Source organism: Euleptes europaea, chromosome 2, assembly GCF_029931775.1.
Source record: "Euleptes europaea isolate rEulEur1 chromosome 2, rEulEur1.hap1, whole genome shotgun sequence".
Lineage (NCBI taxonomy): Eukaryota > Metazoa > Chordata > Lepidosauria > Squamata > Sphaerodactylidae > Euleptes > Euleptes europaea.
Genome location: NC_079313.1, coordinates 70,870,121 through 70,885,396, shown reverse-complemented (window position 1 = coordinate 70,885,396; position 15,276 = coordinate 70,870,121). Strand labels below are relative to the sequence as shown.

The following is a 15,276-nucleotide window of genomic DNA, read 5'->3' as shown; positions in this document are numbered from 1 at the left end:
AGGTAGTAGCTGGAGATCTCCTGCTATTACAACTGATCTCCAGCAAATAGAAATCAGTTCACCTGGAGAAAATGGCCGCTTTGCCAATTGGACTCTATGGCATTGAAGGTCCTCTCCTCCCCAAACCTTGCTCTCCTCAGGCTCTGCCCAAAAAATTTCCAAAAAATTTCCACCAGGGACGCCAGCTGGGCCTTCTGCCAGAGTCCCACTGGCCAAAGCCCCGTGCCGATGTCCCAGGGGGCATTCCTAGGGCATGCCAGGGGGAGGAGATGCCAGTGTAATTCCTGAAATCATTATATGCTATGGGAAATGTACTGGAAATATATTCTTTGATTTGAAATATATTCTTTGTACTCAATAAAGTATATCTGCACTCATGAACATGCCACACACAGCATATTAGAGGTGGCTTGTATAGTTACACCAAGAACTTGCATATGTTACAGGCCTCAAGTATAAGAGGCCCACTGTTGCTCCTTAGTTAGAAGCTAATTAAAGAATCCATAGATGGCTTTAGTATGCTTGCATAAGCTGGTTTTCCAGAAATAAGAACCAGCTAGGAACCCTCTTAGTTAGCCTTGGCAGCTGCCAGGGTCCAAGATAAGAAGAACTGCAGTAATTTAGGATCAAATAGAAAAGCACCTGACCATGAGGGTCTTCACTGCTCATTAGTGAGAATGAGATCACCATTTCTATGTAACGCCTCCGAATCTCTAATAGGGTATTCAAATCCTTAAATATCTATTATTGGTTCTATGTATTGACGCCATGTATTTCGTCTTTTGTACCTCCCATTACCAAAGATTACATCCGTGCTTGCACTCCTTTGATGTTTGTGTGAATTGTCCTGCGCATTTGGGCAATTTTCACCCGGTGTGTATATTGGGCCTAATAAACAAACTGCTTTGAACTATCAACCTCCTACTGTGTTATTGTCATTGGGAATTGATACAATAATACAGGCATACCAGTAGGCAGCTTCCTGTCCCCTTTCAGCCAAGCACACCAGCAGGGAGAACAGTGTTGCTGTGCCTGCTTTTTTGCTGGCGCATAGGGTTGCCAAGTGCCAGGTGGTGGCGGGAAAACCCCTGCCAATCCACCTGGCTGACTGCTGATCAGCTGAGGGTCGGCGGGCAACACGTGCAAGCGGCGACATGTCACTTCCGGTTTACATCCAGAAGTGCCGAATCACAAAGGGCCGGTTAACTCCCAGTTTGAGTGGTAAACGGCCCCTTATGATGTGTTTTACACCCGGAAGTGCCGCATGGCAACAGGCCTTTACCACTCAAACTGGGAGTTCGAGTGATAACTGGCCCTTTCCAATGCAGCACTTCTGGGTGTACACCGGAAGTGATGAAGCACTTCTGGGGCTGCGCACCCCCCCTCCAAAAACCTCCCACCGAAGAAGGGGGACCTGGTAAACCTACTGGTGCAGCCTTGCTGTTCTTAATGGGGCAAAATGCCCCATTTAAAAATTAAAAAGCCTCCGAAAGGCTTTTTAAAGCTTTTTGGCGGCTGGGAAACCGTCCTTAGCTGCTGAAGGCTCAGGAATGGGCTGCAATTCAAGCAAATCACTGCTGTAAGATCATTGTTTTGTTTTTTACACAGTGCAAATTAAAGTTGTCCAAATTTAATAACAATAAATAAATACCAGTCATTGTTCCTTTAGATAACATTTTCACCCTTAAATTCCTATATTTTCTCAACAAGTTATTAATAACATGCCTCACTTGGCGGTATTAAAATGGACTTATTTGTATCTGAAAGTGTGTATAGATGTATAAGTAACAGGAATTAAGTGAAAGCATTTATCTCAGTGACATCTGTCTGGGAACTCTAACAACATCGCCAGGAAAATACACTGGAGTACTATTTAACAGTAATTTAGTGGTAGAAACTGTCATCAGAAATTAACATGTGATGCAGGAAAGAATTTAAAATTCCTGATCTGGTAGGATATCAACAATAAAAATGAACCTGCTTCTTAACATTATTTTTAAAATATTTCTTTAAAAGTGGAAACATTGGTTTGAAATAAATGGCAGCAGATAATGCTGTGAAATTGGCTGACTTCAACTACCCTCACATTGACCTGGTAAATACGTGCTTAAGTCATGCTGTAGAAATGAGGTTCCTATACATCATAAATCTCTGTGCACTGGAACAGGTAGTCACACAGCCAACCAGTAGTGATCTTGTACCTGATTATGAGTTGAGCTTGAGACCTGTTGTGAGATCTAAATGTTGCACTAACGGAGAACAGTGACCACTATGCTATTTATTTCAGCATTCATGTCAATGGAAAGTTATCCCTAAAGTCCAAAACAGTAATTTTTTTATTTCAAAAGAGGAAACTTTACAATAATAAGGGCACTAGTTAGAAGGACATTAAAAGGGAGACTCAAGAGATTCAAATTCCTAGAGGATGGCCTTTTTTCTTTTGTGTTGCTTACCCCAGATTTTCCATGTGATTGATCTGCGAGGCTTGGAATTGAATTCCACAATTTTTGTCTGCACACCTCCCTGTGCAACATTGTTTTCTGTTTTCCCATATCAGTTTTATCCTGTCCCCGCACTTTTCTCTAAAAGTGATATTTTCTGGTGGGGAGTGTCACGTCATTTCTGACGTAGTGGATGATTGTGCTGGAAGCTCTCCCCACTTCCCTCTAATTTTTATTTTTTGCACATGCGCTCCAACGGAGAAGTTGGCACAAAATGGATGCCCCAACACCAAAGCACAATCCACCATTAGGGACCCCCCCTCAAAACAACTTGATTCCCCATTCTTTTGTCTCTACTTGGCAATCTTTCCATCCATATTAATGAATGCCCAGGTTCCCCCCCTTTCATTTCAAAACCAGATCTCTTTAATCAGGTTATTTTTGATCCCACAGGAAAAACAGGAGACTGCTTCAAACATCCAGCTAAGAAGAGCAGGACACCCCCCTCCCTTACGCTGCCCTTCAATCTACATGTGGATTGGGTCTCTCACTTTAGCAAGCACCCCTCTGGTTGGTCCCAAAACCGCCCAGCCTGTATATTTCTTTGGGGCTTTTTTGGATTATTGACTGCATGGATGCTTGAGACCCTACTTGAAGAAGTCTCCACTCAGGACCTGTACTGATAGGTAACAGTAAACCCCTGTTCTCCACTCCTACTGTACCTCTTTGCCTCCCTGCCTCCCCTTAATGAGTGTTACAGGTTGCACAAGAGTGGGGGTTGGAATAGTTTTATCTCAACGTGGGCATTCCAGTATTTGATGCTATTTTGAGCGCTTGATATTATTGGACTGTTTCAAGAAAAAGAATAGTTGGTTTTTATATACCAACTTTCTCTTCCACTTAAGGGAGAATCACCTTCTCTTCCCCTCCCCACAACAGATATCCTGTGAGGTAGGTGGGGCTAAGAGAGTGTGACTAGCCCAAGGTCACCCAGCTGGCTTCGTGTGTAGGAGTGGGGAAACAAATCCAGTTCACCAGATTAGCCTGTACCGCTCATGTGGAAGAGTGGGGAATCAAACCTGGTTCTCCAGATCAGAGTCCACCGCTTCAGTGTATCTTATTCCCCTTAGTTAAAAAAAATCTCTCTTTTCTCAGTGCTCTTTTCAAGCTGCCCTAGGAGCCTTGTTATTTTGTCAAATGATGCTTTAGTTATTTGTGTTTGTTACCCCCTCAAGCCGGCAGCTATTAGCATAAGAGTTAAGAGGTGATGGAAGGAAGGTTTTTTCATTATGTGTAGGCTTCCCCAAATGAATATGGATCAGGTTATGGTAATGTTTCCATTGTTAATTTTTGCAGACTTGAAAGAGAATTGCTTTAAAACACATATCAATGTTATTTAACAGCATACAGGTTAAATTGCCTATATCATACTTCAGTGAATAATTGTAGGCAATGTCATGGAAGTCTGTCAGACTCTGCAGTTTTTTAGAGTTACCCTAGATATTATTAAAGAGTATTGGGATAGGGCCCCAATCTGGATAGCCCAGGCTAGCCCAATTTTGTTAGATTTTGGAAGCTAAGTGGGATCAGCCTTGGTTAGTATTTGGATGGGGAAACCACCAAGGAAGTCCAGAGTAGTGACACAGAGGCAGGCAATGGCAAACCACTCAACGTCTCTTTCCTTGAAAACCCCATGGGGTTGCCATAAATCAGTGGTGGCGAACCTATGGCATGCGTGCCAGAGGAGGCACTCAGAGCCCTCTCTGTGGACACTTGCGGCATCGCCCCAGCACAGAGTTCACCTGAGTTTGTTACTAGAAAGCCAGAGGGACGCAGGGCTGGCCTGCTCCCCTCTCCCTCTCCATGCCTGAGGGCATTTCTCACATCACCCGCCCCTCTGCCCAGCAGCCCAAGGGGAGCGCTTCTTCCCTCCCCTGTCACATGCAGCAGGGTGGCTCACATGTCGGGCGGCTCACATGCGGCATGAGGGTGCAGCGCGGACGGCAGCCTGTTGAGTCTGTGGCAAAGATGATTCCCGTGGTGGGGTTGGAGAGGAGCTAGGTTGGAGGGGAGCATAGCTCACAGCATGGCATAGCTGGAGGGTAGCAGAGCGCTCGGGCCACAACGCGGGCTTTGTGGCGCCTCCCACCTTTCAGTGAAATCCCCTACTAAAAGAGGAACACCCACTTACCCAGCGTGTAATTAACCTGTGGAACTCCTTGCCACAGGATGTGGTGATGGCATCTAGCCTAGATGCCTTTAAGAGGGGATTGGACAAATTTCTGGAAGAAAAGTCCATCACTGGTGACTAGCCCTGATGGGTATGTATTCAGGTTAAATTGCCGTGTTGGCACTTTGTGATAAATAAGTGGGTTTTGGGTTGCAGTTTGGGCACTCGGTCTCTAAAAGGTTCGCCATCACTGCCATAAATCAACTGTGACTTGATGACACAAAAAATGGGATAGTATAGAATCTTTGATTACAAAAATGGTGGTATCAATTGCCTGACAATTTTATTAAACTGCTTAAAAAAATTGATTGCCATGATGGTTTCTGGATGCAGTAATTAATTTGATGACTGTTGTTAGTATTTGTATAGCATATGGGGGGAAACTGGAAACACCTCCACTTGCAGTATACTTTTAAAAATTCAGACTACAGTACTGAAGATGAAACCAATGCATGATAGCACTTATAGAAAAGGGAAGATAATGATAAGTTTGTTGAAAATTGGCAATGACAAGTTTCTGGATAATGTGAAACTTTACATTTTTTCTGTAACACAAGAAGTCCATTTAAAAAGAACCAAAAATGAGAGACCACTGACCCTGGGTAATGGTTCAGGTGGGTCGCAAACACAGGCACACTGTAAATCCTTGTTCTGTGCTCTAACACAAGATAGACTGACTGATATCAAAGCTCTCATCTCATTTTCATCAAGTGGCACTGCCTTCACATCCATCTGAAACATAAATAGAGATAGTTTATCAGAGGCCACAGTGTTTTTCTAATTTACAGGTTCTAAGTATAATTTACCTTTCTCAACAAGTAGTCTTTGAAATGTCTCATATTGGCTGATGAAATGGAGGAACAGCACTGGAATATTCTTACTCCCTGTATCTCTATGGCCTAAAAAGGAAAGCAACATGTAAATCTTGGTGGCTCGTACTTGTCTCTAATTGCTGACACTAGGAAGCATAAAAGGACATTTGTTCACATTTCCTTCCATTGGGACTAAAAGTATCTTAGCTACTACTAACATGAATTTCAGCTGAGATCCATAGGATCATTTTTATAGGTGCTTTGCCTATTTTAGAAGTAGTAATTGAGATTGTTTGCTAATAAACGGGACACCGCCAGAAGAAGAGTATTTTGCTCCTTTGAGCCCCGTGGCGCAGAGTGGTAAGCTGCAGTACTGCAGTCCAAACTCTGCTCACGACCTGAGTTCAATCCCAACGGAAGTTGGTTTCAGGTAGCCAGCTTGAGGTTGACTCAGCCTTCTATCCTTCCGAGGTCGGTAAAAAGAGTACCCAGCTTGCTGGGGGTAAAGAGAAGATGACTGGGGAAGGCACTGGCAAACCACCTCACAAACAGTCTGCCTAGAAAACGTCGGGATGTGACTTCACCCCATGGGTCAGGAATGACCTTTACCTTTAGTACCAGATATATTCAGACACATAAAGCAGCAACTGAGATTATGCAGTCTCCCCACCCCAACGTGGCTCTTCATTGCCTGTTATCATATAATATACATAGTTCTTATACTGATGCGCTGGCTAATATGCTAGTGAAAAAGACTTGTTATAGCAAATGATAGTTATTTTCCCCCTTACCTCACCATAATCTGAAAAACTCCGATAAATATTTGTATTTGGAATCTGGCCCAATATCAACATCTTCATTCTGAAAAATAAGTTAGATCTCCTTTCTTCTATGTGTTTAAGTAGAACTAGTGGCTCCAAAATGTTCATCCTAGTCTTTTCCCCCCTAGGAGTACCCATGAAGTAATCTTAGTTTATCAAGATGATATTTGGGGATTCATATGCTTAGTACAGATGCCATGATGAACACAGATAACTATACAACTAGTTTCAAATAACTGAATTCTCATATAAAAGAGATAAATTTTCTTTACACAGCTTTTCCCACTCCCATAACTTTGAGGAAACTGATATAAAAAAGACAGCAAATATGGCCCAATGACGTGTTCTGTCATGCTATGTAAATACAGCACTAGATCTAGTATATGGGTCTCATCACCACTATAAGGGGACATGTCAGCCCTCATCCCAATGTTGGGAATCCAGTGTGTTCCTTTTACCAGTACAGCATCAGTGATCAGTACCTATTCCTGGAGAAATAGTCTACAAGAACATTGCACAAATAGCTGGGCAAGGGATCACTTACAAACCCTAGTGCCTGATCCTTAGTGTTAAGAGAGGGGTCCTTTCAACCTTATGCAGGTTACTACTGCAAGTTACTTTGTCAAAATAGCATGGTGAGAGAGTTGGCAGGAGTTCCTTACTTAGGAAGTGCAAATCATCTATTTTCCTCGTCCCTTCATTGTGTCTTCTGGCTTTTGTCATATTTTTACTTTCACTTCTTGTAGTGAGTGTCCCTCTCCTTCCCATTCATTTTAGCTGGTAGTTGTTATGAAGACAAGATTTCAAGAAAACTCATGTGCCAATGAAGGCAGAGCCATATACTATGTGTTCAGGAATCCATTAACCTTTAAAACTGCAACTATTGCCTAGAAGTTGTAGGAGGCGGCTATCCACCCCTGCCCACTAATCCCTCACAAAGACATCTCAATTGTCCTATCTCCTTTAGCACAGTTTGAAGCCATCTGGGGAAGCTGTGTGGGGTGATGGTTAGGGACAGAAGGCCTCATGAGAAAAAGTGAAAGGGAAATGAAGGAATGTGAAGTGTGTCAAATAAAAGAGTAGAAAAGGATGGAGTGTGGATGGGGTGAAGGAGGACAAAGAGAAGAAGGAATCTTGAAAAGAGATAAGAAAGGCATGTGGAAGAGGCCAAGAAGTAGTGCAAGAAGCAGGTAGCAGGAGACACACTGATATGTACCATGGCACCCATAGGCTTTATGTTGAGAATTACTGTTCATGTCCCCAATAATAGGTTTTCACATCTGACACCAAGAGATGGAGAATGCCCTAAGATTGCCACTATTCTATTTAATCATCTTCATCACATTCTTCTTGGTTACACCTGATACCCATAGAGATCATCTATTATTTAGACTTCTAATGTAGTTTTCAATTATTTTCTACAGAATTTCTTTTCTCCACACTCATTAATTTGCAGCTCCTTAACAGAGCACTACAATATGAGTCAGTACCTGTGTGACCTGACACTTATTATGAAAAAGGCAAATCCCATAGCAATTCCCAATCCAATATCCAGACCAAGACAGAGTACAGCCAAAAAGGTCACAATCCAAATTCCCTTTAAATATAAAAGAAACAAGAAAAGTATTAGCTATTTAAGGGCATGCCTAGTCAGATAAAGTAAAATGGAAGCTGTGTGGACTCATTCTTAGTTTACATGGAATGAAAAATGTGAAAGATTCTTCCTCCGTACAGACTTTGTGTCTGGGTCTTGGTTTGAGTCCTTAAAACTTATAGGTCACTCCAAACGTTATAACTGAAAGATTTCAGGCAACACAGTTTCTTTGTTAAAGTATGACATTTTATATTCTGCCTTTCTTTCATGTAACCTAAGGTTCCAGAAAATGTTTTATCCACATACTGATCATACCCAGACCTACTTCAGCAAAGTTGCTGTATCACATGCCTTCTGGCCATACACGAGGCTCTTAATTAGAAAGTGCACTAAATAGACATTAAAATAATTAAATATTAGAAAAATGTTAATTAAAATTCCTTTCATCCTTTATTAGAGATCCCTAATTAGAAATAAGAAAATTCCCATAATCTCCAACATGACAATGTATGTAAACTAAGCCAGTTTACAAATGACAGAAGTTCTAGTATTGTTCATTTAATTATGTGCAAATGTAATCTATTGTATATTGGAACAATGCAGAATATTCAAAGGTCTGAACTTGTGAACATATGTGTAAAATCAAATATGGGGTGTTAGAAGCCCACTGGTCCAGCACACTGTAAAATATCCAAGCACATAACTACTAATATTGCAACAATATTCTGTACAAAAGCCAGCAACCTTTTCAGTATCTTTAGCTCAGAGATTAGATAATCCTTACATATACCAAAAAGATAGCTTTGTATTTTGGATTGTTACTTGCCTGTGATTGCTTAATTTCACATGCCTCTAAAAGATTCTATTCTCTGATATTTTGTCGTCTTGATTTTTTTTTTAAGCAAGTGGCTATTAAATATCACAAAGAGGAAGGACTGCTGTGTCCCCCAAACACCGTTGGTTTACATAATACTTGCTACCAGTAAGCCCAAACCATATTGAAAGGGAGGGGGCTGGCAGATATGTAGGCACTCCATTGCTGTACTGTCCGCAAAATCCCATTCTAGTGTAACATGGGGAGCACAACTACAGTCCGGCATGGTTACCAGCCCTTACACTTTGATCTGTGGTAGTGCTGGCCAAATATGTATGGTACCTAATGCCTTGCAGGATCAGAGAAGTATGGAGCAGCCCCTGCAAAATGTGCAGGCTGTTTACAATGCAACTATCTAACATGGACATGTAAGTGTTGGCTCAATGGCCACATTATGTTTTCCCACATTGTGTGTCTGGAGGGAAGGTGTACTGAGTGGTATGATGTCATGGAATGTTTGCCAAGTGCTATCTTCCCTGTTTGGGTTACAAAGGGACATAATTAGTGTGCAACACAGTTATTGGTGGATGGTGGCAGAGTTGTTTTGGATGCTGCAGGAAATCAGGGTTTGTTATTTCTTGTTTTTATTGGTTTTGCTTTCTACTTTGGGGCTGGACGTGCATATGACTGTGATCTTATACAAACAGAATGTTTTTACAACTGTGACACAGCTTCTGCCACCACAGCAGAACCGTAAGATCAGGCTATCCTTTCCTGAAATACATTGTAGAGATGCCCAGTATTCCACATATGGCCCGTGAACGCACTAGCAACTTACCTCGCAAATTAGACGCATCCAGTACACAAGAATCCAAACCGCCTTTAAATTCCTGTTCCCACCGCGCCTCCTTTCCCCGCTCACTTGAAAATCCTCAGACTGGCACGCTTCCACGAATGCCCAGTCGGCGCTCCAAGCAAGGACGGCGACTGGTCCAGCATTAGTAAGGGAGGCGGGGAGGGGTGCGGGGGTTGGCTGGCAGCAGGAAATGGGCTGGCAGCAGGAAGTGGATTGAGGACGCATTGCATGTTCCTACTTTAAGGCACCAAGTGTGGAGGATGTTTTATTTTTTTAACTCGCCATATCAGCGGATCCTCTTACCGCGGAGAAACTGCGCTCTGGAGACGTCCTGGGAATCCTTCGGGTGAGATGAAGTGGGAACATGCAAGGAAACCCCACAGAAATCGGAGCTGCAAATGGTAAGTGTGGACACGGCCATGGAAATGCCATACTTATGTTGTTCAATAATGGCGATGGTAATTTTTTATTAGTGTCTCAAACAACTCTCTTCAAAGCAAAGAAATTGTACAAATGGAAATCAGAATAGACATGCACCACGTCCACCATCTTTATGCAAATATTAATTATATGATATGTAAATAAAATTTCACTGCAGCCCATGGATAGACGTTCATTTAGAACAGGCTGCTTATTCTTGTTCTGTGGCAAATGATTAATTGTACTAGATACTACCTTGTGTACATTGTACCCGAATAGTCTGTTACCCCAATCCAACCTTATGTGGATCATAACACTTACAAAATCATATTTATCTTGCCTCCACAAGGCAGGGACATCCATAAACTTTTCAAGGAACGGGAACAGGTTGGCCATTACAATGGCTGCCAAAACAGCCTGTGAAAAATAGAAAACCTGATTATCCTTTTATATTATATTATATTTATATCCTATTTAGATACTCTAAATAGGGTGTACAGGAAATTGTAAGATAAGCTGAGACAGTAAGTCCTTCAAATATCTGATTTATGCAACTGTAAGAATTAACAGTTTTTGTCATGCTTGATAGTCTGTGTTGTGTTGTAATATCCTATTGGATAATTTTACAGTGACATCTATATACATATCTTCATTTTACACCAAGTATGATAAACTTCAACATTCCTGAAAGGTTTCTGTAGCAGAACTGTACCTGTACCTGTAATGAAAGAATCCTAGGTTTTGCTAAGATAGGCTGCTTATGCATGGGTTGGATGTCCCTGGTTAGACCCTCTCATATCTCACACTATTATATCCCGATATCTGAAAACCTTATGCATGGTGATCCCTGTCCTGCTTTAATAATGCAATGGAACAGGGAGGAATGTCCTCATGCATAGTGCCCTTCTGCTTAACGCGAGATAGTCTGGAAGTGGTCAGCCTTTCACCTGCCCCAGCCTTTTTTGTCTCCCCATTGTTATTGGCTGTTTTTGGTGACAGGGCAGGCTAAACATTGAGCAGGCACACTGGGTTTTTTCCCTTCTGTTTGTTGGTACACCGGTATACTGGAATGCTGTCACATCATCATTTCATTACAAAAACCTGAAAATGAAAAATCACTGAATTATCATAATTTCCATGGTGACACTTGACTCAACGGATTGGATTGGATTGGCTACACCATTCTGTGTAGTTGTCACAGGCCACCCCCATGAGCATTATGGTGAGAATCTTTGATTTGATTTTATATTTACCAAGTGGCCATTTTCACTACGCATGGAATGAGGCTGAGCCAAGAATTTCAAGCTCGTCTGTGAAACAGTTCTCTGCATCATCCCACCCACTAGACTGCCCATGAGAAGAACCATGGCTGTTCTCATGGCACAGATACGGATGGTGTTCCAAACATCTGAGAGCACAGAAAATAGTGGCGCTCACGGATGCCATTTCAGGAAGAAAAAAAGGCTGACTAAAAAACGAAATCTGGCCACCCTTGTCCCCTAAACCACAAAATTTAATAGTGAAAGCACTAGACGTACTTACAGTTCACATCAATTGTGTTTACGCTCTGATGTATTGTATGCAGTTATCCAAAAATGGCACAACAGAACAGATTCGTTTTGCCGATAAGTTCGTCATTACTGCTATAAATGCTCACACAAAAGAACACGTGATTGGGATAGCAAAGATGGAACTAAGGAAAAGGGTGGGTGGGTGACCTAACAGTTGATGTTTTTGTGCATTATTTGGTGTTTTAGATTAATGCTGGAGTGGCTAGGGCAAGGGTGGGAGAGTGAGAAAGGCTCTCTTATCCCAACAAAGGGTTGAAATACTGATGTACCAACGCAATACATTTTTAAAAAATGGACCCGGTGGGCAAGTAATTGTGGAATACAGCGGAAATTATTTCGAGATCACGGAAGGAGGGGAAATGGGAGGAGGAAGAGGAGGAGGGGGAAAGTAGAATGAGGGTGTGTTGGGCCATAGAAAGATCAACCCATGCCCGAACTATACACCTACAAAAGAACTGCGGATGATGTGGAAGTAATCTTAATGTCGGGACAAAACAGGGATTGGATAACCTGGATAAATCGCAGAATAGAAGTGAGCTGAGAATCAGGACATTTGCAGGAGAATCGCAAGACAAATCAGCCATGCACAACCAACCATTGTTTACAGTTCTAGCGGGATAGAAATCTCAAGCCCAGGCTGACATTTCCACCTCACTAGAGAGTTAACTTTTGAATAACTCACTGGAGTTAACTTTTGAATAGTTTCGCTGTTTTCACGATTACCTGTCCCCCCCACCCCCCGTGCCATCTAGAAAAAGAAGGGATTGTCTTAAATTCACCTACAGTTATGTACACCCTATCTGTGTATAATTCTTGGAGAGATTATTTACATTCAGAATTATCTTCCTTTTGGCTAAACATAGTAGTAGATTTGAATGTCATATAATTATTTTCCCCTGTACTTCCTGTATTTTGTTGTCCCTTTACCCTGTCCACTTCCCACGACTCCTACATAAAATGTCTGCATAATGAAGATCCACTTAGAGGAGCTAAAGAAGTGGCCTCTAATCCACAAATGCTTATGCTGAAATAAAATATTGTTAGTCTTTAAGGTACTCGTTTATTTTTGCTGCAACCACCTCACACAGCTACCCCTCTGGAACAAAGGGATTAAATTAATGCTGTTATTTACTGAGATTCTGTTTCACATTCACTTACATTAGGAAGAGACTGGAAGTACTGTCCCAGTTTTAGCACTGTCACCAGCATTATGGAAGCTCCAATTAGAGCTGCAAGCTAATAGAAAAACACAGCATTAGACATGTATATTCTGGTACTGATTATTAGGGGCATTCATTAAAAAATTATGTTTGGATTCCAGTATATTGGAACTGAAAAATATCAGCATTCCTGATATCCCTGAATTCCAATACCAGTATGGTATTCAGATTAGGGTTTTATTCAAGAATCTGAATTAGTTCGCCTCCATTATAGCCTATGGGGAAACTATCCGGGGGGTTGGGGGGCTGGCTTTTAAGCTAGAGGCACCTAATTTTCAGCAGAGCTGCTGGTGCCTCACCACAGAAGAATCTCCAAGTGTCAAGAAGATTGGGTCAGGGGGTCCAATTAAATGGGCCCCCAAAGAAGGTGCCCTGTCCCTCCTCCTTTGTTTCAATTGCGGGGAAAGCAGCCTTTTTTCTTCAGGGCAAAAGCAAAGAGGCATGCCAGCAGCAACCAAGAACCAACACAAGCCTGACAGAAGCAAAGTAGAGCCCAGTAATCACAAGCTAATGTGGCAAGCCCAACCGAACCAATGTCAAACTAGAGAATCCCAGCAGAACAAAATAATGTGTGTGTGTGTGTGTGTGTAGACTTTTGCAAGGCCAACAGAACCAATGTGTAACAGAAGCCCAGCAGAATCCCAGCAGTTTTTTTAAGTGCCAAGGGTTATACACACAAGCCCAGCACAATAATCTTAAGGATGGGGGGAGGGCACTTTTGCAAACCCAGCTAGGGTTGCTGGCTGCTATTGTTCTGAATTTTACTGTTATTATCTTCCTTAGAGGGTTGTGCAAACCACAATTCTGAACAATGCTTCTTATAAGATAGGGTAGAAGGCACTGGGGATGAGTCTGTGGAACCAAGGGGGCAGTGGCCTGAAAAGGTTTGGGAACCACTGAGCTACAGTTTCAATCTCAGAACTCCATACTGCATAAAGGAAAATAGATCTTAGTAAATAACCTAAATGAAGCTCTGTAAAAAAAAGTGGATTTCATAATAAACCAATTCACCTGTGTTTTCCCACCTGTCTTTTCCTGAATAACTGTTGCGGAAACAGCACAGCTAACAACAAAACTTTTAAAAAATGAACCAAAGATATTGCATAGTCCAATAGCTAATAAGTCCTGCGTATGAGAAAAAAAAAATTAATCCAGATCACTAAATTAAAAATACATATTGCTCTTGAATAATCATGCAGTGAATCTTCTCTCTTCTTCCCTGGTTCTGATGAAAAACCACTATGGCTGCTTATAAACTGCAGTGCACCTATTTATAAAGCTATATTAAGTATCTTATTGTACATGGAGGAAGGGGAGATGATTTACATGCCACAAAAGAGAAATGACAAGGCATAGAAGTCTATGTGCCAATGTTTTTATGATGGAAGTCATGCTAGGGGTATTCTCCTGGTGCAGCATAGACTCCAATCCATGGTATTATCTGGCACTCTTAAAGCAATTGCAAAGTTAGTTAGAAACTGCCACAGAAACACAGCATCATCTGAAACTATCCTCAGTAATTCGTGCTTTTTCAAGCTTCAGGTAATCAGCTCAAGGTTGACCCAGTCTTCCATCCTTCTGAGGTCAGTAAAATGTAGATGACGGGGGAAGGCAATGGCAAACCACACCATAAACATAGTCTGCCTAGTAAATGCCGTGATGTGACGTCATCCCATGGGTCAGTAATGACCCGGTGCTTGCACAGGGGACTACTTTTACCTAACAGTACATTCCTGAAGTGGGGGCAAACCGCAGCAGCTGGGACGGTGCAGCTGAGAAACCTCCTCAGAGGCTTCCTGGCTGCCATGGAGAGAAAAAAGCATTTTTTCCAAATAAAACCAGAAAAAAGCCTTCCCCCACCCATAGGGGAAAGCGGGCCTGAGCCACATAAAAAGGTGGCGCAGGACCACTGCCATCCCAGGAGGTGTTCCTGGGGTGAAAGGGGTTTGGAAGCTGCCTAATGGCTCTGCCCCCTGGCATGCCCCAGGAACGCCTCCCAGGACGCCGGAGCAGGGTCTTGTACCAGGAGAATGCTGGTGGCAGGCCCTGCTGGCGCCTGAGCCCTGCACTGCTGCCACGGAAAAGGGGGCCAGCGTAAGTGGCACTATGCTGTCGTCCATGCCAGTTTGCATGGTGCAAGTGGCACGGACACGGGCATAGGGGTCCCGCCGGCTCCTAAGAGCATTTGTGTCCCCCCCTTCAGGAATGCACTGTTTGTATCTAAACTTGGCACTAAAGAAATGTTGAAGCTCTACAAGAAGGTTATTTTTCGTCAGCAAGAGGATGATACTGTGTGATGACTGCTGACTGCTTTTATCCATTTCAGGAGGCATGACTTGCTCTTTCTGAAACCTCCACTGGGGAGCAGAGCCTTCTAATTTCTAAAGGCTCTCCAACTCAACCATGCAAAGAAATTAGCCTTTGGTAAGACTGCAAAAGAATGAAGACAGGGCAGGTGGTATACATGTTCTTACTCTAGGAAGCAGCCTTCCACTAT

General features: G+C 42.5%; 1 protein-coding gene across 1 annotated transcript in view; it reads right to left on the bottom strand.

Annotated features, from left to right (window-relative positions):
* Positions 1-15,276, bottom strand: part of SLC26A8 (solute carrier family 26 member 8) — a 58,654-nt gene that overhangs the window by 15,890 nt on the left and 27,488 nt on the right. The window contains exons 9-15 of the mRNA XM_056844776.1: positions 13,791-13,904; positions 12,718-12,795; positions 10,310-10,405; positions 7,795-7,901; positions 6,275-6,344; positions 5,478-5,570; positions 5,269-5,403 (exon numbers count right to left, since the gene is read on the bottom strand). Of these exons, the coding sequence (XP_056700754.1) occupies positions 5,269-5,403; positions 5,478-5,570; positions 6,275-6,344; positions 7,795-7,901; positions 10,310-10,405; positions 12,718-12,795; positions 13,791-13,904 (693 nt within the window). The remainder of the gene's footprint in view (positions 1-5,268; positions 5,404-5,477; positions 5,571-6,274; positions 6,345-7,794; positions 7,902-10,309; positions 10,406-12,717; positions 12,796-13,790; positions 13,905-15,276) is intronic.